The sequence below is a fragment of the Yarrowia lipolytica genome, chromosome 1B, assembly GCF_001761485.1.
Source record: "Yarrowia lipolytica chromosome 1B, complete sequence".
NCBI lineage: Eukaryota > Fungi > Ascomycota > Dipodascomycetes > Dipodascales > Yarrowia > Yarrowia lipolytica.
This window is the reverse complement of record NC_090771.1, coordinates 892,629-919,497: the sequence shown is the minus strand read 5'-3', so window position 1 is coordinate 919,497 and position 26,869 is coordinate 892,629. Positions and strand designations below refer to the sequence as shown.

At 50.6% G+C, this 26,869-nt stretch overlaps 12 protein-coding genes across 12 annotated transcripts; 4 read left to right on the top strand and 8 right to left on the bottom strand.

Annotated features, from left to right (window-relative positions):
* Positions 1-1,311: 1,311 nt before the first annotated feature.
* Positions 1,312-1,773, top strand: YALI1_B09181g (uncharacterized protein; the record flags this gene model as incomplete). Its single annotated transcript, XM_068282013.1, has 1 exon — positions 1,312-1,773. One exon carries the CDS (start codon positions 1,312-1,314, stop codon positions 1,771-1,773), a length of 462 nt encoding a protein of 153 aa, XP_068138114.1.
* Positions 1,774-2,073: 300 nt separating this feature from the next.
* Positions 2,074-3,315, bottom strand: YALI1_B09161g (uncharacterized protein; the record flags this gene model as incomplete). Its single annotated transcript, XM_002142972.3, has 1 exon — positions 2,074-3,315. One exon carries the CDS (start codon positions 3,313-3,315, stop codon positions 2,074-2,076), a length of 1,242 nt encoding a protein of 413 aa, XP_002143008.3.
* Positions 3,316-4,332: 1,017 nt separating this feature from the next.
* Positions 4,333-5,025, bottom strand: YALI1_B09144g (uncharacterized protein; the record flags this gene model as incomplete). The annotated part of the gene is made up of 1 exon (XM_068282012.1): positions 4,333-5,025. The coding sequence occupies one exon, from the start codon at positions 5,023-5,025 to the stop codon at positions 4,333-4,335; it is 693 nt and encodes a 230-aa protein (XP_068138113.1).
* Positions 5,026-5,741: 716 nt separating this feature from the next.
* YALI1_B09132g (uncharacterized protein) lies at positions 5,742-6,266 on the bottom strand (the record flags this gene model as incomplete). The annotated part of the gene is made up of 1 exon (XM_500593.3): positions 5,742-6,266. One exon carries the CDS (start codon positions 6,264-6,266, stop codon positions 5,742-5,744), a length of 525 nt encoding a protein of 174 aa, XP_500593.1.
* Positions 6,267-7,141: 875 nt separating this feature from the next.
* YALI1_B09117g (uncharacterized protein) lies at positions 7,142-7,753 on the bottom strand (the record flags this gene model as incomplete). The annotated part of the gene is made up of 1 exon (XM_500592.1): positions 7,142-7,753. One exon carries the CDS (start codon positions 7,751-7,753, stop codon positions 7,142-7,144), a length of 612 nt encoding a protein of 203 aa, XP_500592.1.
* Positions 7,754-9,809: 2,056 nt separating this feature from the next.
* YALI1_B09090g (uncharacterized protein) lies at positions 9,810-10,421 on the bottom strand (the record flags this gene model as incomplete). The annotated part of the gene is made up of 1 exon (XM_500591.3): positions 9,810-10,421. The coding sequence occupies one exon, from the start codon at positions 10,419-10,421 to the stop codon at positions 9,810-9,812; it is 612 nt and encodes a 203-aa protein (XP_500591.1).
* A 1,807-nt stretch (positions 10,422-12,228) lies between these two features.
* On the top strand, positions 12,229-13,167 carry YALI1_B09072g (uncharacterized protein; the record flags this gene model as incomplete). Its single annotated transcript, XM_068282011.1, has 1 exon — positions 12,229-13,167. One exon carries the CDS (start codon positions 12,229-12,231, stop codon positions 13,165-13,167), a length of 939 nt encoding a protein of 312 aa, XP_068138112.1.
* Positions 13,168-13,584: 417 nt separating this feature from the next.
* YALI1_B09044g (uncharacterized protein) lies at positions 13,585-15,024 on the bottom strand (the record flags this gene model as incomplete). Its single annotated transcript, XM_500589.3, has 1 exon — positions 13,585-15,024. One exon carries the CDS (start codon positions 15,022-15,024, stop codon positions 13,585-13,587), a length of 1,440 nt encoding a protein of 479 aa, XP_500589.3.
* A 1,957-nt stretch (positions 15,025-16,981) lies between these two features.
* YALI1_B09025g (uncharacterized protein) lies at positions 16,982-17,713 on the top strand (the record flags this gene model as incomplete). Its single annotated transcript, XM_500588.3, has 1 exon — positions 16,982-17,713. One exon carries the CDS (start codon positions 16,982-16,984, stop codon positions 17,711-17,713), a length of 732 nt encoding a protein of 243 aa, XP_500588.1.
* A 125-nt stretch (positions 17,714-17,838) lies between these two features.
* YALI1_B09002g (uncharacterized protein) lies at positions 17,839-19,227 on the bottom strand (the record flags this gene model as incomplete). The annotated part of the gene is made up of 1 exon (XM_068282010.1): positions 17,839-19,227. The coding sequence occupies one exon, from the start codon at positions 19,225-19,227 to the stop codon at positions 17,839-17,841; it is 1,389 nt and encodes a 462-aa protein (XP_068138111.1).
* Positions 19,228-19,652: 425 nt separating this feature from the next.
* On the bottom strand, positions 19,653-21,602 carry YALI1_B08978g (uncharacterized protein; the record flags this gene model as incomplete). The annotated part of the gene is made up of 1 exon (XM_500586.3): positions 19,653-21,602. The coding sequence occupies one exon, from the start codon at positions 21,600-21,602 to the stop codon at positions 19,653-19,655; it is 1,950 nt and encodes a 649-aa protein (XP_500586.3).
* A 168-nt stretch (positions 21,603-21,770) lies between these two features.
* Positions 21,771-26,651, top strand: YALI1_B08975g (uncharacterized protein; the record flags this gene model as incomplete). Its single annotated transcript, XM_500585.3, has 2 exons — positions 21,771-21,938; positions 21,996-26,651. 2 exons carry the CDS (start codon positions 21,771-21,773, stop codon positions 26,649-26,651), a joined length of 4,824 nt encoding a protein of 1,607 aa, XP_500585.3.
* Positions 26,652-26,869: the final 218 nt, after the last annotated feature.

The following is a 26,869-nucleotide window of genomic DNA, read 5'->3' as shown; positions in this document are numbered from 1 at the left end:
GCTCCCTTTCCGTATGTCCCTGTTGATTACGTTCCCAGCGCTATAATGTTTACCCTTATCTTTCATCTCTGGCCCGGAAAAAGGGTCCTGAACCCAGCTCCACGCTCCAGTGGCCAAAGTGGCCCGGCGAAGCTGCGAGACAGCCAGTGGATGTGCGCAAGTGTTGCGACCGGCTTCGATTCTACTCCGTGAGGGTTCACTGGCGAACCAAACAGCAACCGAAAGCAAACTAAACTAAACCAAACCACATAAACCAAATAAACCAAATCAAGGCCGAAATCCAGGCCGAAATCCAGGCCGAAATCCAACCAAAATCAAGTCTGAGCAATTGCTGCAAGCATCAGAGGCGTTTTTTCGAAGTTTGGAGTTGTTTGGAGTTCGAGTTATGAGTTTTCGAAGCTTTTGGATGCTCTGAGGGTTCCAAGTTCTGGAGGTTCCGGACAATCGCCTTGTAGATGACAATCGCAAATGACGCAATGTCACCTGGCTCCCATCAACCAGTCCATCTCCTTCCATCTCCTTCCATCTTCTTCCATCTCCTTCCATCTTCTTCCATCTCCTTCCATCTCCTTCCATCTCTCCTTCATCTCCTCCTCCTCCCTGCCTCTCACTGGACCACCTTATCTCGTATCGCCCGCCAACGGCCAGATCCTCCACTCCACCCGTCAACTCTGTAAGAGGGTCAAAGGTGGGCGATGCCAGACCGTTGGATAAAGTGTTGGATAAGGTGCGATAATCCAGGAGAAGTGGACCCAGATTGGAGGCGGAGCCATTGGCCAGCCAGAGTTGGGCAGTGCGCCGTTGATCAATGTAGTATAGAGTCCAACGACGGCTACCAAAGACGGCTACCAAAGAGGCCTTGCCTGAACTCGGTGCAAGGACCCGACCCAATGTTTCAGGTCAGAGGAATGAAGACAGTGCAGATGAAACAGACGGTATCGGAGTGGATGATGACATTAGATGATGGCATTGAATGATGGAGTGGAGTTGTATGATGGACTGTTCTTCACTACTGTATGTACTGTACTTGTAGTACGAATACCAATACAAGACATGGTCTAGGCTATACTTGTACTGCACTGTACTGGTGGAACCCGCACCCATGTTCAGCCATGACGTCACTCATCCCCGTTCACCCACCACCCACCACCATCCGGCCACATCATGTCTCACTTAGCGGCCGTATCCAAATATCTACACCTCCTACCGTGTAACCTTTGTACAGCTCTTGTCAGAGTGGGCCACAATGAACAACAGTGGGCATTGGTCACGGCCTATAACTATCTGTTATGAAGACGGAGAGTGGGCGCCATGAAGATCTTCGGAGAAAGACGGACACTCGTACACCCTCCAAAAGTCAATGAATCAACTAATCAAGTGATTAATCCAACTGCTATACGAGACCAACACACCCTGTCCAGCCACATTCGCAATATTTCCGGATATTTTCGGATATCCGCCAGTATGTACTGTATGTACGGTATTACCAGGAGTACTTGTACAACTATTGGTGATTACCGAGGCAAAAGCAGGTCGAATAATATATACAATACGAGTACGAGCGTCCTCGCATCCTGTCTCTGTCGCCCAGTTGCGCTGTCATTGAATATTACGAATTGTACAGCTCTGTTCTTGTTCTCGTACCGATATCACCCATCGACTGGCTGTGGGTTCCCGTATTCGGTATTATTCATTATGAACCTGGCTAATAACCCACCCTACCAGTACCGGTACCTTCAGCCTAATCCTCCAGTCTACAGTATATCAGCATAAGTCCCGGATGCCAGCAGTACTAATATACATACAATATCATTAATTTACATCCATCCACCCATCCATAGGGCGTGCCGTTTATCGTAGAGGAGTCTGTCGTAGAGGAGTCTGTCGTAGAGGAGTCTGTCGTAAAGGAGTCTGTCGTAAAGGAGTCTGCCGTAAAGGAGTCTGTCGTAGAGGAGCCGGTCTTTGACTCTGACCACGTGACTGATCTCAGTAGACGAATGACTGATCCAACCAGTCCATCTGGAAAACGCGGTCCAGCTTGAATCTGTTCCTCTATCTCCCTCCATCTCCCTCCTACTCATCATCATCACTATCAATAACCCGCCGCTTCTTCACTCCCACCTCCTCTTCATCCTCATCATCCTCATCCAGATCCCTTCGGTTCTTGTACAGCTTTGCGCCGTCCGACTTGAGTTTCTGCAGTCGCTTAGCTCTCTCCTCCTCCTCATCGTCCTCCTCCTCGTCGTCGTCCACCACAAAGTCATCCTCCTCGTAGGCGTTTCGCGACTCGTAGTTGTGCTCCATCTCCTCGTCCTCCGCCATGGCATCGGCCGCCGTCTTGCCGAAATCCTCCTCGGCCTGCCGTCGTTTGCTCTCCAGCTTTCGGCGCGCAGCGTTGGCCATGTTCTCGGCCTTCTCGGCCTCTCGCTGTACCTTGTCGGGGTCATCGGTGGTGTCCCACGACGACACCGCTGCGGACTTGAGCGTTCGCTTGGCCAGCGCCTCTGTAAGCCGCTTGTGGGTGAGCGACTTGGTGGAAGTAGGAACGTAGGAGAAGTTCTCGGACAGAACTCCAGACGTCTGCAGAACCTCCTGCTCGGGGTGTGACAGCGCCAGCGACGTGTCCTCCACGGGCTTTCGAATCACGTCAAATAACTCTTCGCCAAGCTGCAAAGACAGAGACCCGTCGCTCCACTTGACAAACCGCGCGTTAGACTCCTTGGTGACCGTGGACCCGTCTCCTCCCTTGCCGTACTTCCACCGCAGAGTGTTTTCGGCCTGCGTCTTGAGTCGCAGCGACTTGGACGTGTCTGCATCCTTGTTTCCCTCCTCGGCGGATTTCAGGAACTCCGACGAGTCGAACGGATGCGGATCAATCTGCAGAAACGCCGGAACTCGGCTCAGAAACAGCTTCTCGTTGGGCTTGATGGCCGGCGGAAACCGCGGCAGCGCAATCTCCAGCTCCTGCTGCTCAATCTCCTCGAACTCGTCCTCGTTTTCGTCCGCCAGACGCTCAGCTGTAGATCGGGTGTCAGGAGCGTCTCCAAACAGATTGTCGTTCTCGATGTCCGACAGATCCGACTCGGAGTCGTCGGCAGCCACCGTTTTCGATGGCTTGTCGTCCTCATCGTCCTCGTCTTCTTCACCATCATCGTTCTTTTCACCGTCTTCGTTGTCCTCCTTGGCTCCACTCTTGTCGTTTGTATTGTCGTCATCGCCAAAAACGTCGTCCTCGAGAGTCGACGCCTGGGGCACTCCCACGTCCTCCTCCTCATCGGAATCAACAATCACTCGTCGGCCTTTTTTCTCGCTCATGTCCACACTGTGCTGCTCTGTGTTGGAAAACAAAATGTCGATGGAGTAGTGCGATTGCAAAGGTGGGAAAAATAGAGTTCCGAGGTGAAAAATGGAGATGGGGGAGTTGTCAGTGTCCTGAGAGGAATAGAGGTGAAATTGACGACGTAAAATGAATTAAAAAGATGTGAAATATAGATTTATGCTTTTTTCCCGCTCAAAAATACCCCATATTGACGTTTTTGAGATACACTAAATATTACTTGACTTTTACTTGACAGTTAGTTGACAAGAACCAATCGACATTAGTCAGCTCGTATGACCTGTACCCGTACCAATAAAAACCAAAGCCCAATTCCAACCTTCTCAGGTTTGTCGTTCATGGAAAAACGTCTGTCTGGAGCTGATCACGTGACGCCCTCCCCCTCTCGCACTAGACATCATCTCCATCTCATTAGACCATTAAGACAGGCTAATGAAGCCTCCCGCAAAGTAAAACACATGGCGGTCATGGAGACGGTCCGCGCCGTCCGCAAATGGGCTAGGTCACGTGACTGGAACCCCCCGGGGCACCACCATTATTATTCCCTTTACTGTCTTCATGTGCTCACTTGTCTGTGATTTCTACACAATTTTTCTTCTTCATTTTACATCCCAAATTGTCAAATTAATCTACTTTTTTATATTTTCAATACATTTAATTTACGCACAACAACGCTAATAATAGCTACTACTAGGGCTAGATTGTGGACAGAATGTTGAGTGGAGTGACTAATCAAATGACGTGTCACGTGATCCAGAACCGCCGCAGCGCTGCGCTCCCGAGATGAGTCATTGGACCAGAATGACGTGGGCACGTGACCTCCCATCCACGGTCGTCTCTTTGCTTCTTCCCTTCACCAGTCGACTGCGGTTCATCCTCTTCATCACACACACAGTTCATATTAGCTGCGTGCATGCTACATGCATCTGTCCATCCACGCCACACTCTACACAGAATGGAATTCCAGTACTCGATAGTGGCGGACAAAAAGCTGCTCAAGCCGCTGGCCGAGGGTGAGTGATCACGTGTGACTGTCTGACAAAGCGCCACCTACTAACACAGCGCTTCTTTCTTCGATTCTTTTCCATCGGTTGTTCGGGTCGGTGACTCCAGACTCGCGCGAGCTGCTCAACATCACATATCCGCACCCGTTGCTGGGCACGGCCAAGGAGAACCAGGAGCTGGCGCAGTTGCTGGACGAAAACGCATCGTTGCTGTCCAGGTCGCTGGAGAACGGCGAGCGCGCCGACCTGGAGCTTCCCACGTGCCCAGCAGAGCTGCCCCAAGCCAAACAGACTGAGGTGGCACCGGTGGGCTCGGTACCGGGGGTGGTGGTTGGAGAGACGGACATGACGGTGCAGTTTTTCGAAAAACGGACAAAAAAAAGCACCTGGTTTGGCAAAAACGACGACAAGCTGTGGGAGCAATGGAGAGTGCGCATCCAGGCCGTGACCTGTCGCAGTGATGTGGAGACGGAAAAGATGCGGGGTCTGGTCCAGCAACAGCTGCAGAGCATTCTCATGGCCATGGCAGCTGACGTGAACGCCAACAAGGATCATATTCCGCCCATCACCACGGTTGAGACTAGTCCGTTCCCTTACAAGGTCGTTGTGAGTAAAGGCAGTTGAGGGGAGCTTGACTGAGAGTACTGATTGAGAGTATCCGTGGCTGCGCTCTCCATGTTCCATGGCTATCCCGCGCTTATTGAACTTGCTTGGCTATTCAACTACAATACCAATACAGCCATGCTCTAAATCTCATAGCTAGGTTATCGAGATAGGATGTCGACACAGGATATCGACAGGATAACGACAGGATAACGACTGGATAACGACTGGATAACGACGGGATAACGACAGGATAACAACAGGATAACGACAGGATAACGACAGGATACCGACAGGATAACGACAGGATAACGACAGGATATCGACACAATGGGCATAATACGACAACCTGATACGACAACAACCAGCCCCGTCACAAGCACCGGTTTTGCATAACAGAGCATGATTTATTTAATGGATGATAGACGGGCTGCCGAAATGCCGAATTGCCGAACAATTATCAAAGTAGTTAATGTATTAGTGTATGGTAGCGGTGTAGTGTTGGCATGGTTGCTTGGCTGGACAGTGTAGCTCAAAAATGAAATCTGTTAGCGTATGCATTTGTTATTTGACGTTACTAGGTCACGTGGTTTATATCTTCTTTCTTTCTTTCTCTCTCGCTGGTCACGTTACTTGTCACGTGACCACTTGTAGGCCACTCCAGACGACTCTACTGTAGGTCTGGCACCGTGGGTCTTCACACGGTATATATAAATGACTGAAGGATGATGATGATGATGATGCTCGTGTCAACTAGCTGGGTATCAAGTGACCAACATCCACTTTCGCCTTCCCTTCTACTCCAAACCAGTGGTGCTAGACTTGGTGATATGGGAGGGGCACAGGAAAAAGACGGCCAGGACTAGATAGCCCACGAGGGTCACGTGGGGCCATCCGAGCACCGACAGCCGGGGCGATCTGATTTTGGCAATGCCATCTTCGCAGCTGTGTACAAACGCCACCTGGCCGGCGCTCTTCCCGCATCTTTCAATCACCTTGTCGTAGTGGGCATCATAGTGGTTTCGGACTATGATCTGTCGCAGCTGGTAGTGTCTGTAGGTCCAGGTGAGGGTCGCGGCGAGATTGAGAGCCAGTCCGAGGTAGCAGAGTGGCAGCAGTATCGACGATACCGGAGCCGAGGTTGGTCGGGCGGATCGTGTGAGTTCTGGAAGCGTAGCAAATAACGCAGCCGAAAGTAGCAGAGGGGTGGTGGCAGAGTAGACGCCAAAAGTCGGGTGTTTGATGGCTTCATGGAGTGAGAAGCCGTTGAGCAGCACAAACACGGGCGCCAGTACCGCAAAAACGTAACATGCAATCGACATTGTAAATTTCTTGTTGTTACGCCGTCACTAGCACAGGAGTTGCAACTTGGCGATGTTTGGCTTCTTCCCAAACCAGCCAGCAAGATTTGGACGGAAATCTTACACGAAAGAGGGGGGGAGGGGGAGTCATGTGGTAAGGCATAGGATGGAAGTTTGGTGGTAGTCGAAGAGGGTCACATGACCAACCGTTATATACGTGTTCTTGAACTTCCCGGCTCCTTTTGTTTGTTCTCTTGTGCACTGTATGTATGTATGTATAACGTGTGCTCGTATTCGCTAGTCCGAGAAAATCGCTAGCGAATACGAGATAAAAAATGCAGTGCACACAGGTGACAATCTAGCGTCTTTTTACCAAGGGTGACGGAATGTGGCAAGTGGCAGCGTCTTTTTTTGCGGGTCGTGTAGTATCATCAGATATAGTATAAGAACCGCTAAGATCGTTCTACATCTAACGTCTTTTCATTTCCAGTCGGTTTCCAGTCATGCCGACGCAGCAGCACTCAATCGGTTCCCAATCATGCCTGTCATTGCGTCGATTAAGTACTGGACAGGATCATCAGAGACAGTTCAGGGTTTTTGAGGACTCCTTCCAGTGCGTAGCTGTAGTATCTCAGTCAAGTCTACCGAATTTGAACCCTACACTGTCGCGTTCAGATGGCTCCACGAATACTCCAAGGCTGCTGAGCCGATACTCCTCCAAGAGTCAACTTCCCCAAGGAATCAGAATAACCCCTAGAATGTGAGATGCAAGTAAATAATGTGTGTTACATATGATTTAACCCTGATAACATCTACACTAGAAGTAGTTAACTCGATACAGGCTCACCTTCTCTCCAGCGCCTGTCGGCAATAAACATTACTTATAATCAACTATCCTAATTGAAAGCCTTCTTAACTGTGAGATAGAACTCCCGGCCCTGGATCTGAGCAACATCGAGCTCCAGAGCAGAGGGTTGACGCGAAGCATCGGGACCCGCAAAAGTACCTGCTCCCCAGGGAGAGCCTCCGTGGACCTCATCGAGATTGGTCACTTGGGTAAAGGTATGTTTGTAACCCAGGGGCACGTAGATGATGCCATGATGGGCCAGGGTGGACATGGCGTTAAGGGCGGTGACTTCCTGTCCTCCGCCGGGGGTTCCGGTGGAGACAAACAGGCCAGCGTACTTGCCATGAAGGGCTCTCTGGGCCCAAAGACCCATAGTATAGTCCCAGAAGGCTCTCCATTGGGTAGGAAAGGTTCCAAATCGGGTAGGGATGCCAAACAGGAAGGCATCGTATTCTTGTAGGACTTGGTTGGTCGCAATGGGATCGCCGGATTTGGGGGGAGCTCCCATCTTGGTCAGAACCTCTTCAGTGAGAGTCTCGGGGACCTGGAAGAGGTCGGCTTGTCCTCCAGCCTCGACAATGGCCTTTTGCATGGCCACAGCCAGCTGTCGGATATGACCGTACAGGGAGTAGTAGATGATTGCGATTCGGGGTCCGGTCATTTAGTGCAAAGTGTCTAGGGTGGGTTGAGAGTGGAATGGCAATACCTCGTGGGGTCCAATCGTCTTATATAATTTCTTTTACGAAGCAGAAACCACGTATTGTGCTTCTCTCCCCGTTCCCATTCCCCAAAGCAGTAGTGGCAGCCTCTTCATTTCTAATCTCATCGTGCATTAAGTCCGGCTTGGGGAGTTGAGATGCTCCGTATTCGCTTGTCGAAAAAGATTAATTACTAATTACGCGAGGGCTTAATTAGAGAACCAAAAGGGGCCCAGTACGTGTGTGTTGCGGCGATTATTCCGCCATTTTGACGGCGGAATCTCAAAGAGGGGGTTTAAAAGGGCTGATTTATTTTTTTGTGATTTTATTGACAGGAGGAGAATGTACTGGTAGCGACTGTACATACTCATATGCGTACAGTACTCGTACTCGTTCCATAGGAAACGTCGTAGCAACTGAGCTGTAACATGTGACTCAACAACAAGGGTCCTCCAACCAGGACATCAATAAATCAATAGGTCCACCATCTATGAAGTTAATGGACCAGCTGTACTATACGATGATACTGTACGATGATTGCGCAAGCATGGTGAATGGGAAACTGCAGCAAGAAAGCTACAGGAAAGTTCCATCTCGGGCTGCAAAGTAGTGTCACATCTTATTTCTTCCTTCTTTTGTATTGAACCTTCTGTATGATTGGTAATAATAGATGCTGCGCCCGAGCTTGGAGGCCTTCCCAAGACGTTTGGCGTTTGATGGGCGTTTTATGGGCGTTTTATGGCGTTTGGTGGGAGTGTGGTGGACGTTTGATGGACGTTTGATGGGCGTTTGGTGGAAGTTTTCATAGATGCTCATCGAAGAATCCATCGTGAGGGATTTCCAGGTTCAATCAATGGACGAGATCGACTCCAACATACACCGATGAAGCAGCTCATAGTTCGACGGCTGCCTGGAAGTATAGACAAACTCAGTCTAAAGCAGGTCTGCTATGGTTCGACACAGATTACAGGCACAATCGAAGCTAACGCCGTTCCATACCCCTGCGGAGACCCTTCTTTACGCTAACGCCGTTCGATTCTCCGCTGAGATGAAGGGCTTGGTAAGCATGGCGTTGGAGTGCTTGGTCATCTTTTCTGTCAAACAGCAAAGGCCGTGCGTGGCACCTGGTGATGCCAAGTAGTCATCCCCCACAAACAACCGGCCCTCCATCATTGGTACAGTTCCGCTTGTGTGTGGAACTACGGCTGTGTACACTATTATAGCACAATCTTCAACTAACAGAATCACAGAGTGTACTATCCACTCAATAGGAACTCCTCATGACTCCAGAGAAAGGTCGAATGACGAAGCTGATCGAATCGGAAACACTTAGGTCTCCAACAAAGACTTTTGTGGAAACTACTCGGCACTAAATTGGACATGACTTTCGACCAATGCTCTTTTGCCAGACGAGCATCTGTAATACAGTACTTATCATACAACTTCTGATAGAGAGGAAACCCTGAGAAAAGGAGTTCAGAATCGGATTCTCCCATGCAGAATCAATGTTCTGGCCTATTTTCAGATCCCTCAGCTGAAATTTGCCGATTCTAAAGAGTCCTAAGCAGCGGAAGAGAAGTTAGCCCTAGTGACTATAATGAGCCCAGATGAACACAGCATCAACGAGAAGACATGACTACTAAACCCATCTACTTTGAGAGAGTCGAGTCGTCGACATTCCTGCCCGTTGAACACCCTGAAGATGAAGAAGGGGAAGACATTGATCACCGATATCGTACCCATATCTCCTTCAATATACCACAATAACACGAGATGTGTCCAGATGAATGAATTGCTACGAGACTCTGAACTCTCGTCTCAGACTCTGTCTCAGGGTAGTTAATTGTTGCTACTACTCATAATACCTACTGTAGTGCGGTTTTGACCATGAATCTTCTACTCAGTCACTCCATCTACAGCACAACATACACTACAATATACACGTGTGTCATTTCAGCGCATGACAAACTATGCTACGCATAGTCGCCAGGCAATAAATCATTACAACATACTCGTATCCTAGTTGAAGGCCTTCTTGACAGTGAGATAGAACTCTCGGCCCTGGATCTGGGCAACCTCGAGCTCCAGGGGAGTGGGCTGTCGGGAGCCGTCAGGACCAGCAAAGGTGCCGGCTCCCCAGGGAGAGCCTCCGTGGACCTCCTCGAGGTTGGTCACCTGGGCAAAGGTGTTCTTGTAGCCCAGAGGCACGTAGATGATTCCGTGGTGGGCGAGGGTGGAGAGAGAGTTGAGGGCGGTGACCTCCTGTCCTCCGCCGGGGGTTCCGGTGGAGACAAAGACGCCGGCGTACTTGCCCTGGAGCGAGCCCTTGGCCCAGAGGCCTCCGGTTCGGTCCCAGAAGGCCTTCCACTGGGCGGGGAAGTTTCCGAATCGGGTGGGGATGCCAAACAGGAAGGCGTCGTACTCCTCCAGGGTGGCGGTGGAGGCAACGGGGTCCTCGGACTTGGGGGGAGCGCCCATCTTGGCGAGCACCTCCTCGGGGAGAGTCTCGGGGACCTGGAACAGGTCGGCGTGTCCTCCGGCCTCGACAATGGCCTTCTGCATAGCAACTGCCAGCTGTCGGATGTGACCGTACATGGAGTAGTAGACGATTGCGATTCGGGGTCCGGCCATTTTGTCTTTTGTGTTGGTGTTTGTGTTTAGTGGTTGTGGAGTTAGTGTGGTGTGTGGGGTGCAAACCGGAGTGGGCAGCGGGCTCTTATATAGTCTCTGGCAGCGACGGTGGGTTAAACTCGATGGTTGTACCAGAGTGCAGTGTCAAGGATTAGCATACATGTGAGCTGCGGAGTCAGAGCTGAGTGACGAAGGCGGGGGCCAGCCGCGGGGGGATAGGCCAAAGGCGGGTTAGGACCGATCCAAGGGGATTTTGACAACGGAAATGTCATCAAAATACCTCAATTGGCCCTATAACGGCTTTTTTGCGCCCGAAATATAAGTATTTGGGCCCCATTGAGCCCCCTCAACATTCGCCTTCCAACGGCTTCCTCGCTAATTTAAACTTCATTACAAACAGATTAGTCGACACCAAGAAACCCATAACCCCGGTTTGTCACTGTTGACACACGAAAACGGGGCTAAATCTCGTATCCGCCGTTTGACAGGCGTCTCGATCTTGCACGTGATCCCCGCTTAGCACCCTAGATCGGCTTAATAAGCCCTCAATCGCTCTGAACAACCTCGATGGCCCTGTATCATAAATGGCAACATTAATGCGATTAATGCAGACGCTTGCCGCATCTGTCCCGATTTGGCATACCCTAATATCACGTGTCTCATTTGCTCTCAACCTGCTTAGTCATATAGTGTGGTAGAGTCGAGTCGTCGCGTCGAGTTGAGTAGAGTTGCATAGAGTCGAGTACGAGTACAAGTATATACAGTAGATGACAGCGCTGCGAGATGGCAGAATATTTAGTCATAACCTGTATGGGATAGGTATGGGTTGGCTCTAGTTATATATTTTATTATCATTAATAATACACCAAATAGGCACGGTATACTTAACTACTGTACATACGGTACAAGTAGGACTGGTGATAAATACACTAATAAATTAGTTGGTGGAAATGCAGTCAAGTACAGTCAAGTACAGTCAAGTAAAGTCAAGTAAAGTCAAGTAAAGTCAAGTAAAGTCAAGTAAAGTCAAGTAAAGTCAAGTAAAGTCAAGTAAAGTCAAGAACAGTCAAGAACAGTCAAGAACAGTCAAGAACAGTCAAGAACAGTCAAGAACAGTCAAGTAAAGTACACACGATACTTGAAGACGGCGTATCGTCAGTGATTAATCAGCACATTGAGTCCAACCACCCCAACTACTTGCATCTAACCAATGGGCCTTAGAGCGAGGATATCCCTGTCTTCGGACCGTTTCTCGCTCACAAGTCCGATAAATTATCGTCAGTAAAACGGAGTAAAAGACGAGAATGTAGACGACGAAGGCGTTGAAGCTGGTCATTGGTGGCTACAAGATGTGTGGATAAGTCTTAGTAATGACATGGACTTTCACTGGCTTTTATACATCTGCCATACTACTTGTAGCTACTGTAGTTGAATTATGAATTATGGGGGATTTTTTTTTGGTTTTGGTTTTGGTTTTGGTTTGAGTTATGGGCTGAGTTTAGGGACTTTGGGGCGACATCAGATGGACAACTTTGGGGCTCTTTGGGGGCTGATTTTCCCACAGGAGGCAACTCAGGACAAGTTATCATCCATGTATATTTTATTGTTGTTTTTTTCCCCCTCATTTCCCCCCTTTTTTCCGCATTTTTCCGCATTTTTCCGCATATATCTGCATTTTTCACTCAAGGCCCCACTCAGATAGGGTTGGTATCTCTGCCACCATTTTGCACACCGGCCCGACGCCGTTGTCGTATATTTTCCCGCCACCAGGACTTGATGTCTAGATATCCCGGTTACACAAAAACACATGAGCGACCAAGAGATTCGACAGGCTCTCTTGAGAGAAGCCAACCCGGCCAGCCGGCTGAGCCATGGACATTCACTCACCCGGGGCTCCCGCGACAGTGGCCCCAGAAACCGACCCAACCGGCACTTTCTGACGCGGGTCGTGGCCGGCGTGGACTCGCACAACGGCCATTTGAAGCGTCAGGAGCGCGAGCGAGCCACCAGGAAGTTTGAGATCCTCGACCGGTTCATCAAAGAGGAGTTGGAGCGTGATGAGAACAGGCACACATGCGACAGAGATCACAGAGATAGAGACTACAGAGACAGAGACTACAGAGATAGAGACTACAGAGATAGAGACTACAGAGATAGAGACTACAGAGACCGGGACTACCGAGACAGATACACAGGTTCCAGGGACGGAAGTGTGTCGAGCACGGGCTCACGGACCGGTCGGGTGACTCGTTTCGATATGCGACCGCCTCCGGAAAAGTTGAAGGAGATCCAGCCCAGCACCTCTTCCACACACAATGTCAAGTTTTCTTCGGTGGTGGACAAGATTGTGCGCCACCACAAGGACCAGGCGGAAGCCCGCAACAAGATCTACGCCCTCACGTCAATCTACAACCAGGGCCACGACCAGGCGGCGGCAGGGTTGTCGATTTCCGGGCTTTCTGGAGCCGAACAGGTGGGAACGGGATACGACGAGGATGAGGACTACGATAAGCAGTCTGTGACCAAGCGAAGGAAGAAAAGGAGACGGGCTGACGTGAACCGAGACGAAAGTGATGGGGCGGATGGAGACAGAGAGGACGACACCCGGCCAGGGAGGAGCAGGGAGAGGTCTAGAGAAAGGGGGTACTCAGAGAGGAGGTCCTCAGAGAGGAGGTCCTCAGAGAGTAGGCGCAGTCGGGACAGGTCTCGCGAGAACAACCACAGATCCAGGTCGCCTCGATATTAACAAACGTGGAACATGGTCTAGTAGAAACGTGTGAAACACCTATTTATAGTAACGGATTGGGTAATTTTTAGAGGCAGTAGTAGTAAAGGTGGTTGGGCGGCAAGTTATGGGCGATGCCAGATGAATCAGAAAGTCACGGCGATATGTTGGTGCAAGAATTATCAAAGAACAAGTATGAGATGATCTGATGGACCATTAGATGATCCTAAGTAATGAGTCTACAAATACATATATTTTATTTCACGAGAATGCCACGCGAGCGTCGAGCGTCGAGCGTCGAGCGTCGAACGTCAAACGTCTACTTTCGAACGTCTAGTTCAAACCTCTACTTGTAGCTTCAAACGTCTAGTTTCAAACGTCAACTTTCGAACGGCTTGTTGTCCACTCGTGACCTTCGGCCACTAGTTTCCAAATCCGTTAACCCATGAGCCGGTTGCTGTAAGCCATGGGCTTGACATCGGGATGAGGTTGGGCATCAAAGACGTTAAACTGCATCTCCAGATCATGTCCAATGTTGATGTAGGCGCCCTTGTTGCCCTGGGAATCGCAGTAGTTGGGGGCCGAGAAGACCGTCACCAGCTTGCCGTTATGCTCCACCTCGTAGCCTCCCATTCGCACCTCGTGGGATCGCAGAACTCCCTTCAGCCCGTTCTCCTTGCAGAAGGCCTCGGTCACGTCGGGTCCGAAACGGATACCCACTCCTCTCTGGGACGGCGACCGGCCGTTTTCGGGCTGCGGGTCGGTCCACAGCATCTCCATCATAAGACCGGAGTTGCCAGGCTGTTTTCGCGAAAATCGTGAGTATGCTCGAATGTCGTCCAGAGTGACGCCGTCCTTGGAGAAGAGACCGCCATGAACAACAAAGTAGGCGCCTCCAATGAGATGGGCCAGAGGCAGAGCCGAAAAGGACTCTGAAAAGAGCTTGAAGGTCCGTTCGTTGTATTTATGCTTGATTTCGCCCTCAAAGCCGTAGACGGCGTTCATGTCGTCAGTCTCGTGGTTGCCCCGGTTCAGGTAGATGAACGACGGGTTCAGCAGCTTGAGAGCGTACAGCAGAATGGCAATTTCTGCCGACCACGACCCTCGGTCCACAAAGTCGCCGTTGAACACATATCTGTGGGTGGCGGAAGGCCAGCCGTTGAGCTTGAAAATTTCCAGCAGATCAAAGAACTGCCCGTGGGTGTCTCCGCACACGGTGGTGGTGGTTCCCTCGGGAACGGGAGTCTCGACCATGGTGGGCTCCTCCTTGAACAGCTTGATGGCGCCGACCACAATGGCGTAGACGTATCTGAGATGCAGCAGTTTGCCGTTTTTGAACCGCTCGACCAGATCGTCGATGAACTTTTGCGTCACCGTGAAGACGGGCTTGTCATTTTCGTCGTATCCGTCGTCGATTTTAACTCCGTCGTAATTGTTGTCGATCTTGACCACGTCCAGGTCGATCTGCTCGGACAGAGCCGGGCCCTCCTCCACAGCGATGGCCAGCGCAAACGCGGCCTTTCGAACGAGCTTCTGGCACTCGTTGAGTCGCTGTTTGGCCGCATTATCGCCCGGAGCCAGCTGAACAACCTTCTTGAAGTCCACCAGGGCGTCCTTGTGCTTGATGATGGCGGTGTTGGACACAGCCCGACGAAAATAAGCCTTGATGTAGGTAGGATCCAGTTCGATGGCCTTGGACGAGTCCTCGATAGCCACACCGTACGCCTCGTTCTTGATGTGGGCCTGGGCCCGGTTGGCATAGTAGACGGCAGACTGGGGGTTCAGCTCGATGGCCTGCGTGTACAGATCCACGGCGTCGTTGTAGTGGCCCGAAAGCAGGGCTTTGTTGCCTTGGTTCTTGAGATCTTCCGCGGACATTTCGGGGCGGGGCGGGCACTGGTGGTGGACTGTGGGGGAGCTGAATCGCGAATGTTGGTGTCTTTGATTTTCCACTCAACTTTATTTGTTCCAGCACGTAAACAGAGGCCGATCCGACCGCACTTTGCGGGGACGTAAACGGAGGTTTGAAATCAGAAAGGGACAAAAATCGACTCTACAAAGATTCTGGAGGTGTTTCCAAGTCCAATATCGCCTTTGCAACCGCTTCTACAGGACCCTTGTCGCTTATCAGATGGAGATCAAAACTCCACTCTACTTGGGACGTTAGTTGAACTGATGAAGTAAAGCTAATGGGGAAAGAAAGGTCTGTAGAATAGCCAGTTTTGATGCCCCGGTTTCGATTTTTTGGACGGAAGCGCAGACGATTGAGATAAATAGCTGATATTCACCCCAAACCATCAAATACTTTCCCCGTACACTTGAGCACTTGGTAAAAAAACATAAAAAAACATACAAAAAATTTACTGAGGTACACGGAACCTTAACATATTTAAATTCGCCATACAATATTGTCCTGAAACATTGAAAAATGGAAACATTGAAAAATGGAAACATTGAAACATGGAAACATGGAAACATGGAAACATGGAAACATGGAAACCTGGAAACATGGAAACCTGGAAACATGGAAACATGGAAACATTCTCTTTCTGAACTGCGGTCTACTGGAGACAGAAACAATACCACAAAAACGAGCACAACCAATGCACTTCCAGCCCCTCACAAATCGGATAGATTTGACAGAAGGCGACCCATGTGCTGATAGAGGCAGGAGGCCTGATACAGTTTTCCAGACCCAGGGCTTGTTCCAAGCAGAAGATGTGGCCACGTGACCCACCATCAGCCGAAATTTCGGTCACGTGACGGACCTCGGTCACGTGACAGATCCTGATGGCCCCGCGCCCCGCGCCCATGCAGCTCACTCACGGCTTCCCGACTCTGACGGTATGGTGCAACCCCACATTAGACTCAACCGAACGCTTAGCGAGATATTGAGCATTGTTGACTGAGACAAGAGAGACAGGCAAGGGAGGCGCAAAAATATGTCGAATGATTGAAAAATTGCCCAGTGGGGCAATTGGTACTCAGCGGAGTAAGTTTTTACCCAGAATCCATTGGAATATCCGTGATTTGAATGGTTTGAAGATGTGGATCTGGATGCTCAGGCTATTTGTTATATGAGATAGTACGAATACGACTCTAAGTTGACTATAAGTACGACTATCGCTGAAAAAATTACACCATTGGATTTGTCTGGCTGAGAGCTCTCTAATGGTGTGTTTATTTTTCACACAACTTGGATATTTCGGCCAATAACCGATGGCCATGGATAATTATAGTAGGTACAACTAATTAGCGGTTATTGTACAGAAAACAAAGAAACTAAGCATCTAAGGTCTCCCAAACACTTGTATTAGGTCAGCAGAAGAGCTTCTACGATGACCACGATGTCAACCTCTCAATCATGTCAACCTCTCAGTCAACTCAGCACCTATCCTCCTTCCATTTTTCCCATTTTCATCATTTTTTCATTTCCGAGAGTATCCGAAAATTTGTCATGCATATTGCTCCTGTTTTTCCCGCCGCAGCCATGCCTTTGGCGAATGGACTACTTTCCGCCCCGTATCTTAGTAATCACCCGTTGTGTCGTCTTAGTCATCCAGCAACTGAGAGATATAATTGAAAAGCCACACGCCGTTGCGCAAATTCAATCGCCTCAACTCTACTGATCTGATTACTAACCCCCCCGTCTCTCGCACCCTCTATGAACATGCACCCTGCAAGCCAACCTTAAAAATGCACAGTAACTGTCAACCTGCATATACTGCCCACTATCTCCAACCAACCTTTCAAAGTGTTTTCCCGGCTTCTTTTGCGACCGTTCCACCGACTCCACTTCACGCCCCCAGCTCTACGAAGCGCCAACATACACACAATGTCCTCCGAACTGCCTCCTCTTGAGCAGGCCAAGCGAATCGCCGCCCACCAGGCCGTGGAGCAACACTACCCCAAGGACGCCAAGGTCGTGGGCATTGGCTCAGGATCCACCGTGGTCTACGTTGCCGAGAAGATTGCGTCGTTGCCCAAGGAGCTCACCAAGGACACCGTGTTCATTTCTACGGGTTTCCAGAGCAAGCAGCTGATCCAGAACGCCGGGTTGCGACTGGGATGCATCGACCAGTACTCCAACGGAGATCTGGACGTGGCGTTTGACGGCGCCGACGAGACCGACCCTCAGCTCAACTGCATCAAGGGCGGAGGAGCATGCCTCTTCCAGGAAAAGATTGTCGCCGAGTGTGCCCGCAAGTTTGTCGTGGTGGCCGACTACCGAAAACAGTCCAAGGCTCTGGGCACCGTGTGGATCCAGGGTATCCCCATTGAGGTGGTGCCCGACGCCTACAACAAGGTAATTGCTGATCTCAAGAAGATGGGCGCCCAGTCCGCGGTGCTGCGACCCGGCTCTCCCGGAAAGGCGGGCCCCATCATCACCGACAATGGCAACTTCATTGTCGACGCCTACTTTGGCGAGATCCAACCCGACGCCGTCAAGGACCTGCACATCAAGATCAAGCTGCTGTTGGGCGTCGTTGAGACCGGCCTCTTCACTAACGCGGACGTAGCGTACTTTGGAAACGCCGACGGAACCATCTCCACCATTACCAAGTAACTGAAACATAGCAATTGATAGACAAGATTTCGTACACACATTCCACATTCTATGGACACCCCCGCTGTTCAACACCATCTTTTTATTCAAATTATTCAGCACTTAGCAGCAACTCATTTTTTTTCTCAGTTGCGTCTCCGAACCATCTTCCCATGCATGGCAATAATGAGCAGTCTGGTGGGGAGACGACCATCGTCGCTAGAGAAAGCCACAGCCCGCTTTTTTCTGTCCAACTTTCCACGTGTAGGCACACTAGCAGACCGTTTGAGGGCATACGGCGGCTTAACATACTCATACCCGTCCTCAGGAGTGGTCATGGGAGTGTCGTACTCAGACTCAAGCTTGATGCTGATCTCCTCGGCCTCCTCGAGCGGCCGGTCGTATGAGTCCTGCTCGTCAGACGCATCATGGAACGATTCATTATCAGATGAGTCTGAAGATGCGGCCGACTCGTCAATCGCAGAGTTGCCACACTCCACAGAGGTCGTGGTGCCTTGAGGTGATCCATGGTCGTCATCTGAGTCGGCCTTGTCATCAAACTTCAGGGCTTCAGTTTTGACAGCAGGTGACTCGGCTTCATTGACAGGGGTAGTGGGCTTTGCTGGGCAAGCCGGGCCAGCCGGGCCAGCCGGATCAGAATGCTTAGACGGAGCCGCGTTGGATGCTTCAGCGACCAACTCAGTAGGGTCAACAGTCTCCACCGCAGCAGTCTCCGACTCAGCAGTGTCTGAAGCCGACTTCGAAACAGCAACGGAACCAAAAGCGTCTACTGACTCCGCAGATGACCCAGAAGCAGTCGCAGGCTCAGGCGAGTCAGAGGGGGTCTTGGGTGTTAGAGCTTTAGCTGAGGTAGAGGGCTCGTCAGACTCGACCTGGGGTTCAGAAAACTCGATCTGGGGTTTAGAAGTTTCGACCTGGGGTTCAGAAGACTCGACCTGGAGTCTAGAAGACTCAACCTGACGCTCAGAAGACTCAACCTGGGGTTCAGAAAACTCGGCCACCTGACGCTCAGGAGACTCGATCTGGGGTTCAGAAGACTCGACCACCGCGGGCCCAGAAGACTCATCAATCCGAGCCTCTGTCGACACGACTGAGTCACCAGAGTTAACTTCGATCCGAATGACATCTTTGTCATCGGGATCAGATGTCACGTAGACGACGCCATCTGTAGCTGAAACACCAGAGGTGATAGTTCCAGCGACACCATCAGCCACATGAGCTTCAATATCATCAACGGTAATTTCATCAACCCGAGATTCAACCTCAACCTCAGCACACTCATTTGAGACTGTGTTAGTAGGATGTGCACTTGTAGAACCATAACGGCAAAACAACTCACCATCCTCACGACTGCCACTGCTGTCGCCAGATCTGGTGCCATCACGATTCGTGTCAGAGTTCGAGTCACCGGATTTCATGCCACAATCGTCATCATTCTCGGTGTCTGTTCTTGTGTCGCAACTCTTGGGCCCGTTGGTCGATTCCAGAAGATGGTTTCGAGTTTCTCTGGCCATGGTTTGTGTCGGTGTGTGTTTGTGTTGGTAATCGTGTGTGTCTATGTCACCTCTTGTGCGGCCACCCTCTCATGTAATATATATATATATATATATATATTGCCTCGTCCTACTCACCCACATGACCCAATTATATGTACCTATTTTTCGTAAAGACGGAATGTTACCATCTGGAGATAATGCTGCATGTTTCATTTGGGGCATACCCTTCACCTTATCCATGCACTGGTGATTCTAGTTTAAGTAGTTCAAGTACAGTTGAGTATTTACTGGACAGTCCAAGTATTGTTCAAGTATGTACTGGACAGTCCAAGTAAAGTTCGAGTATGTACACACTGGAGTCCAAGTAGTCCAAGTGTTCAAGAACAGCCCAGTATTGTACAGTCCGTACGAGCTTCAGTCTATACACATGCAACCAATCCCATCTACTGCTGAAGCTCAATCACCTCGTCGAGACTGGGGAACTCGATATCATCATTGTCCTCTCCATGCTTGGCCCAGGCCTGGGTAAAGTCACTTCCTCGAGCCAGAGTCTCCATGTTGCCCACCACACAGAGATGTCTTCGAGGCCGGGTCATGGCAACGTTCAGACGTCTATACTCGCCTAAGAAGCCAATCTCGTGGTTCTCGTTGGACCGCACTAGAGACAGAATGACCGCCTCCTTCTCTCGCCCCTGGAACGAGTCAACCGTAGCGACCTCAACCGCAGGGTTGGTGGGATGAATCAAAGACCGAATGAGAGATGCCTGGGCAGAATAGGGAGTAATCACACCGATTTCAGACTCCAAAACACCCAGATCAAGCAGCTTTCCAACGTGTCGACGAACCAGATACGCCTCCGAGTCGTTCAACCGAGAAGGATTCAGCTTTCCCGACTCATCCTCCTGCTCGTAAAAGTCGTCTCCTTGTGTATCAATCCACACAACTGGCGTGGTGGTCTCATAGTCCTCTGTAACATGTGGTAGATCTGCCAGAGTGTGCCGTGCCACCGAAGAATGGGCCACAAGTTGTCCTCCGTACAGTTCTTGTGACGGAAACTGCATAATGGCGTCATGCATTCGATACTGTACCTTTAGCAACCGCCTGATATTGTCGTAGTTGCCCACCAAATGGTCAAACAAGGTCAACTCCAGCTGTTTCTTGATCTTGGACTGCTCACACTTGACCGTGGGAGGAAGCTGCTGGTTGTCTCCGGCGATAATGAGCTTCTGAGCCGAAGGGTAGCGAGAAATGGGAATCCAACATTGAGGCTCTAGAGACTGCGAAATCTCGTCAATGATGATCGTATCAAACTGCACGTCCTTAAGACAAGAGTCTCCGGTACCATGTAGAGTGGCGCAGACAACTTTGGCTTGAAGCAGAAGATCAGCGACCACTTTCTTCTGCCGCTCCTTGAACTCCTTTCGCAGCATGCCAATCTCCTTGTACATCGCATACTTTTCGCGGCCCGATTTCGTCTTTGAAATCTTTCGGAGCTGCTGGTCAATATTCACCTGCACGTCCTTCACAATCTGCCCACTGTCGCAGGTTTTTGAAACAATATCCAAGGAGTGTTGCAGATTGGCTTCCAGAAGACGGGCAGGGTGACCGATTCGAAGCAATTGGTTGCCGTTGAAATGAGGATGCAAACGCTCAAGTAAAGTGTCTACCGAGATGTTGGAGGGACCACAAACCAGAACTCGTTGGCCCTTTTTCTGAACCAGCTGCCGGATGATCTCCACCAAAGTATGCGTCTTTCCGGTTCCAGGAGGGCCATGGACCACCGTCACCTGTGCTGATCCAACGCTGTGCTGGACGGCCTCCACCTGCGAAGGGTTGAGAGCTGTGTTGTACAACTGGAGGTTGGGGTCGTCCTTGTGGTCGGAAATCGTCTCCTTATCAACACAAACACGCATGAGGTCGGACATTTCCTGTTCCTTCATCCTCAACATGTCCTTGAGGGCAAACTCCATTCGTCGGTAGGTGGCATTGTTGGCCAGTTTCACCACATGTAGTCGTACTCCATCCAGACTATCTGTAGCGTCGAAGTTCTCATCGAGAGCCACCTCGATCTTGGCCTTTGTCGATTTGAGTACCACCGCCTCCACGGCCTTGTCGTCCTTGCTAGTCTTGTTCTTGATGATTTTGATGAGATCTCCGGTTCGAATATCGTTTCCGCCTGTAATTTCCGGCGAAATCGACACGTCCGGTTCCAACGTGGCCACCAGTTTGCCACCAAAGCCCGTTCGTAGCGACGCCAGAGTCAGATTGACGATCGCCAGACCTCTGGATGCCAGCTGTTTGGGCGTCAAAGACGAGGTCAGCGAGCTCATACTCGCCACATCTGCTGCCTTTTCGGCCTCCAGACACGTATATAGGTGGCTCAATCGGTCCATTTCGTGTTCTTGTATCGGGTTAAGGAGTGTCTGGGCAATGTGGAGTTGGTGATGGAGGTTTAACTAACATGCATAAACCTTCTTCAAAAGGTAATTTCAAAAAAATCCAAACCAAAAAAAAATAGTGCAGATATCATCTACCTAACACACAACCACCCCACCACGACCATGAGCAAACGACCAACGGTGAAAGAAGATGGCGGACGTGACAATAACCTGGTCGACATTCTGACAACGGTGCTCGACAACTACCTGGAGACAAGCGACTCGTCTTCTCTGGAGGAGTTTGTGCGCAAGGGATTCCACAACCAGGTGCTGCACTATTGGGCCAATGTGGTGAGTACGACAAGAGGCAGGCATTTTAGACACGATTAGGACCATCAACTAACACAGATTGGCGTGCGGGAAGAACGACCCAAGTTTGCGGCCGCGTCGGCGGCTATTGCCGATCTGATCGAGGCGCTGGACAACCCTGTGTTTGCCGTCAAGGGATTGGAGTTCGTCAAGATGATTATGGACAACCACATCAGCTACGTGGTCAAGGCGTCGTCGTCACATGACAAGGCCGTGGCAATGGGAATGATCAAGATGCTCACGGCCATTGTGGGTTTCCAGAGAGGCTACTTTTCGACCGATCTACTGAGTGAGTTCCCCTCAGCCGAACCTCACAAGTATCCGGCCCTGGAGCCGCCACGGGGTAAAGACGCCAAGAACCGCTCCATTCGAGAAGCCATGATCAAGTTTCTGTGCACGTGGATCTCCAACGCGTCTTCGCTGACCAAAACGGACATCATGGTGAACCGCCGACGTCTGAGAGTCCAGTGGTTCCGACACATGAACACAGACTCATGCAAGTTTCTGTCCTACCAGCTGGATATGTTGAGGGAACACATTTTGAACGACGAGGGCGTCTCCAAGACCTCCAAGCGAATGCTCTTCAACGAATGGTCCATGGGTCTCATTTCCCAGAGACTCTATCGAGCAGACGGTTCTGCCACGGTGGCTGAAGAGTTCCTTCTGCAACTCGGATCCGACGCAGAAAAGGGTATTCTCTATCCCTGTGACGCTTGGTGGGTGGATGTGCTTCGAGAAGAAAAACACGGTCTTCGAGAAAATGTGTCCAAGGCCGGTCTGCACATTTCCGAAGAAGACATGCGAAAATTCAAGGTCAACGTGCTGGACTACCGAAACAGTGCTCTACTGATGGTGCTCAAAGCCAACATTAAGCCCTGGGAAAATATGCCTTGCCAGAGAATTGCGCTGCGGTTCCTGGAGAACGCTCCGGAGATTGTGGAGCAGGTGATGAAGAACGAGCACTGGCTGTCGTTCGACCCCAAGTTGACCACCAACTGGGTGGGTCTGGTGGCCTTCTTTTCGAAGTTCCTTCAGTTGCCTATCCCTTCCATTGTCGAGAGAAGAGCCAAAGACCGAGATTGTCCTCCTGTCAACACAATCATGGAGAGCGTGCTCCCCACTGCTCTTGCTACCAACAATCTCACCAAGGGTCTGGCTTCAGAAACACCTCTGATTCGCCAATTTACGGCCCAGATCCTCAATCTCGTGCTCAAAAAGTACCAGCAGGTGCAGCAGTTTCTCAACGAGCAGCCTGGGTGGGAAACTGGTGCGTCACAGTTCCGAGAGGAGTTTCTGACTCGGTTTGTGAACGTTCAGACGATTTTTACAGCTCTGAATACCGAGAAGGAAGCCGGCCTGCTGCGATACAACCTCGTTTTCCTGTGCTCGCAGTTTGGAGACTTGTTCCCCGAGGTACTGCCTAAGGCTACTCTGCCCGCGAGTCTTTTGGAAAACATTACTGCTTCTGGACTGTCGATTGCAGAGTTCCAGCACACCATGAATCTCGAGGGAAAGCTGTCAATGACGGGTCTGTGGTGGAAGAAGACGGCTTCGGGACATTCACTTTTTTCCACGCTTCTCAAGCTATGTACCACCGACGTGAAAACTGTTCGACAATCCGTGGCTGCTTCTCTGACTGAAACCACTCTCCCCACCATGTTGTTTCAGAACCAGCTTTCCATTTCGACGCTGGATGTGCTGGTCAACTCGATGGACCTGGTTCGAGACGACCCGGCCAATGTGGACGCGGTTCTAGATCTCATTGACAACTGCGTGGGACGATTCATGACCCAGCCCTTCAAGTATCTCGATCTCATATCCGAGGTATGCAAGAAGCAACAGCTTGACCCCAACTCGGTCGTAATCTCGCCGTTCATCACGGTTCTTGCCGAGCAGGTCAAGTTTGTGCCCGAGGATAAGCGGCATTTGGCTAAAACGTGGCTCCAGAAGATTTTCCGAGACGCCTGCATTGCGGGAGAGTCGTGGAAGGTCATGGCGGGACTGTGTGAACAGTTTGAGCTGGATTCCTCCCTTCTCAGTGCCTCTAAGCCGCTCACCGAAAAGTCGAACAAGCTCTTTTGGAACAATGAGTCTCCCAAAGAGCTCGAGAAGCGAAATCTAACGTATTTTGACCTGGCTCTCGCTTTGGAAGATAAACAAGTGCTTGCCGAGTCTTCCGCTTTACCCGAGACCCCCCTGGACGTGGCTGCGTTGACTTATCGGTCCAAGAGCTTCAAAAAGAGCGACGTGGCAAGCTACGGAATCAAACTGAAGATGGCGGCCATGGTGACTCCCACTCTTCGAAACTATCTTGCATCGCCCGAGTTTTTCACCGACAATTTCGATGACTCTCTGATTCCCTTTTACTCGCATCTGATCAAGAGTGTCTACGAAGAAGTGCCCGATATCAAGCCCGATTTCCAGACGGCGTTTTCTGGATACATCTCCGACCTGCTCAAACAGGACTCGGCCTACAAGAATGTCTTTCTGCAGCATCTGGCATGGACTTTTACCGCTGGCCAGGCTCTGGAGTACGTCAAGCTTCTCATGAAGAAAAAGAAGGACATTTCCGGCGGTCTGGAGGTGCTGGCTGGAGTTTCTGGCGGCTTCCTATCCACCGATGAGCTGGTGGAGCTCGAAAAGTACGTACGAAAACAGTGTCCCCAAAATTCCAATACCCTGGAGAAAATTTTGTTGGATAACTCGTCAGCGTTGGAAAAGCTGGACCACGACAAGATTGAAAGCATTCTCAAGTCATGCTACAAGGTGCACGAGCTGCTGCCTGTGGTCACCGCTCTGGCAAAGATGCCCCAAGCCCAGAAGACTCTGGCCAAGTACGTGTCGAAGGGTCTCAGGAAGTTTGAGCCTGAGCATCTCGCTCGCCTGGTTCTTTTGGTCGGTGTTCCTGAGGACGAAGAGGAGGTTGATTATGTGTCCAAGACGATGACCAAGTATCTCACCACTTCCAAGAATCTGGACAATGTGGACATTTTTGCCCGGGTTCTTGTTCTGTGTTCGTCAACCGTGTTTTCTGACGAGGCAGTTGCCATTGTTACAGCTCTGACGTCTGCTCCCAAGACCCACGGATACACCCAAAATGTTGGAAAGCTCGTGGCCAAGCTGGGTCCTGGAGAACAGCTCACCAAGTACCTGTCCAAGGGTATCATCAATCTGACCAAGCATCTGATGGAGACCACGGAACCTGTGATTTATGCCAGTGCTCTGGAGGTGGCGAAGTGTCTGGACGAGATTGCTGTTTCCAAGGAGATTGATTTTTGGACCCAGGTGTCGGCGAAATCCATCAATGCTTTGCTCGAAGCTCTTGTTTCTCGATGGTTTCACGACCCCGTTTGCATTCGACTGGTTCATTCGCTCGTCAGTTGTGCCACCAAGCAAATTGAGTACTCCAAACTGCTTCAGATGGTTCTTAACAGCGACGGGAATGTTCTGCTGCTGAACAGAACTGCTGGAGATTTTACTTCTCAAGTCCTTACTGCCACCATTGTGCAACAGCTGTACCTGTTTGATCGCAAGAACTCCAACACCTCGGTCGTCAACGGTGTTCTGCGTCTCTACGAGGCTCTCAACACTCTGCCCGACCAAATTCTGCTGTCTGTTTTGCAGAGCATGGAGTCTTCCGGAACTTACAACTGGACACAGTTTGTCTTCTCGTGGGCCACCATTGGAGATGTTCGAGACATGCGGGTATTCAACATCATCGGCAACGATATTGAGGTGACTCTGGCTGCGCCCACGATTCTGGCCTCCATTAACAACTTCAACCCCGGCGAAAAGAACTTCCAGCACAATGTTGACCAGTGGAACAAGCTGAGTGCCCGGCAACAGCACGACTACCGTGTTGAAAAGACTGACGCGGTCTACGACTCGTCTTTCCTGATGGGTGTGATTGCTCAGCGAATCAGAAAGGACGGCCAACTAGACATTCGGGCTCTGGTAGAGAATCACTATCTTGGGTTCGTGATTGCCTCCATGAGCTCGTACTCGGTCTCCACTCTGATCTACTGCAAGTCTCTGCTTGAGGCGATTTCGTACTGCTGCGATCTCCCCGAAAACAAGGCTCCCTTCAAGGGTCTGGTGAAGATTATGGTGCGAAAATGCCTTTATCTCATGGCGGAGGAGTCGTTTGAGCGACTGCCGTGCATTGTGGCCATCCAGATGGCGTACATTATTCGAGGAGTGGCAGCAGCAGGTAGCGTCATGTACGACAACATTGTGGGCATCATTCTTGCTGGTCCCAAGATTTTTGCCGGCATGATCCCCATTGCCACGCGGCTCTTCACAGACACCAACAAGGACTTTTTCCGAAAGCTGTCGTGGGGTCTGGTGACGTTCATCAACGGAGTCAAGACCACGGAAGATGTGCGTCTGCTGCTAAAGAGCAACTTTCTGGAGCAGCTCATGAGTGCCTGTGCGTCTCCCACCGTGTCCAGACACATCAAGGAGAGTGTCATGAAGCTGGTTTGGTCCATTCAGAAGACCGGAGAGGGCTCCATGATGCTGGTGTTGCGACACGGAGGACTTGCATGGAACGAGGTGTTGGACGGAGAGATGGCTAAATGGAGCCAGGCCACCGCCGCGCGATACGGCGTCACGTTCAAGGACCGGCAGAAGCTGCTGGCCTGGACCAACCAGGATTTCCCCCGTTATTTGGCGCGACAGAAGGAGGTGGTATAGGTTTGTAATAGATAGACGGATATGTCTTGATAGCTGGTAATGTTACAATCACTTCTGTGGATAGATCCAAGTCGGTGTAGATGCCCCACTTATACACCAGTGGGGACAGGTAGAGGTCGAGTGGCTATGTATTGATTTGATTATATGAAATCCATTTTCCCGGTTAGCGAGTAGGTGTTCGGTGAACAGTGACTGTTTTACACTGAAATGGAACCTCC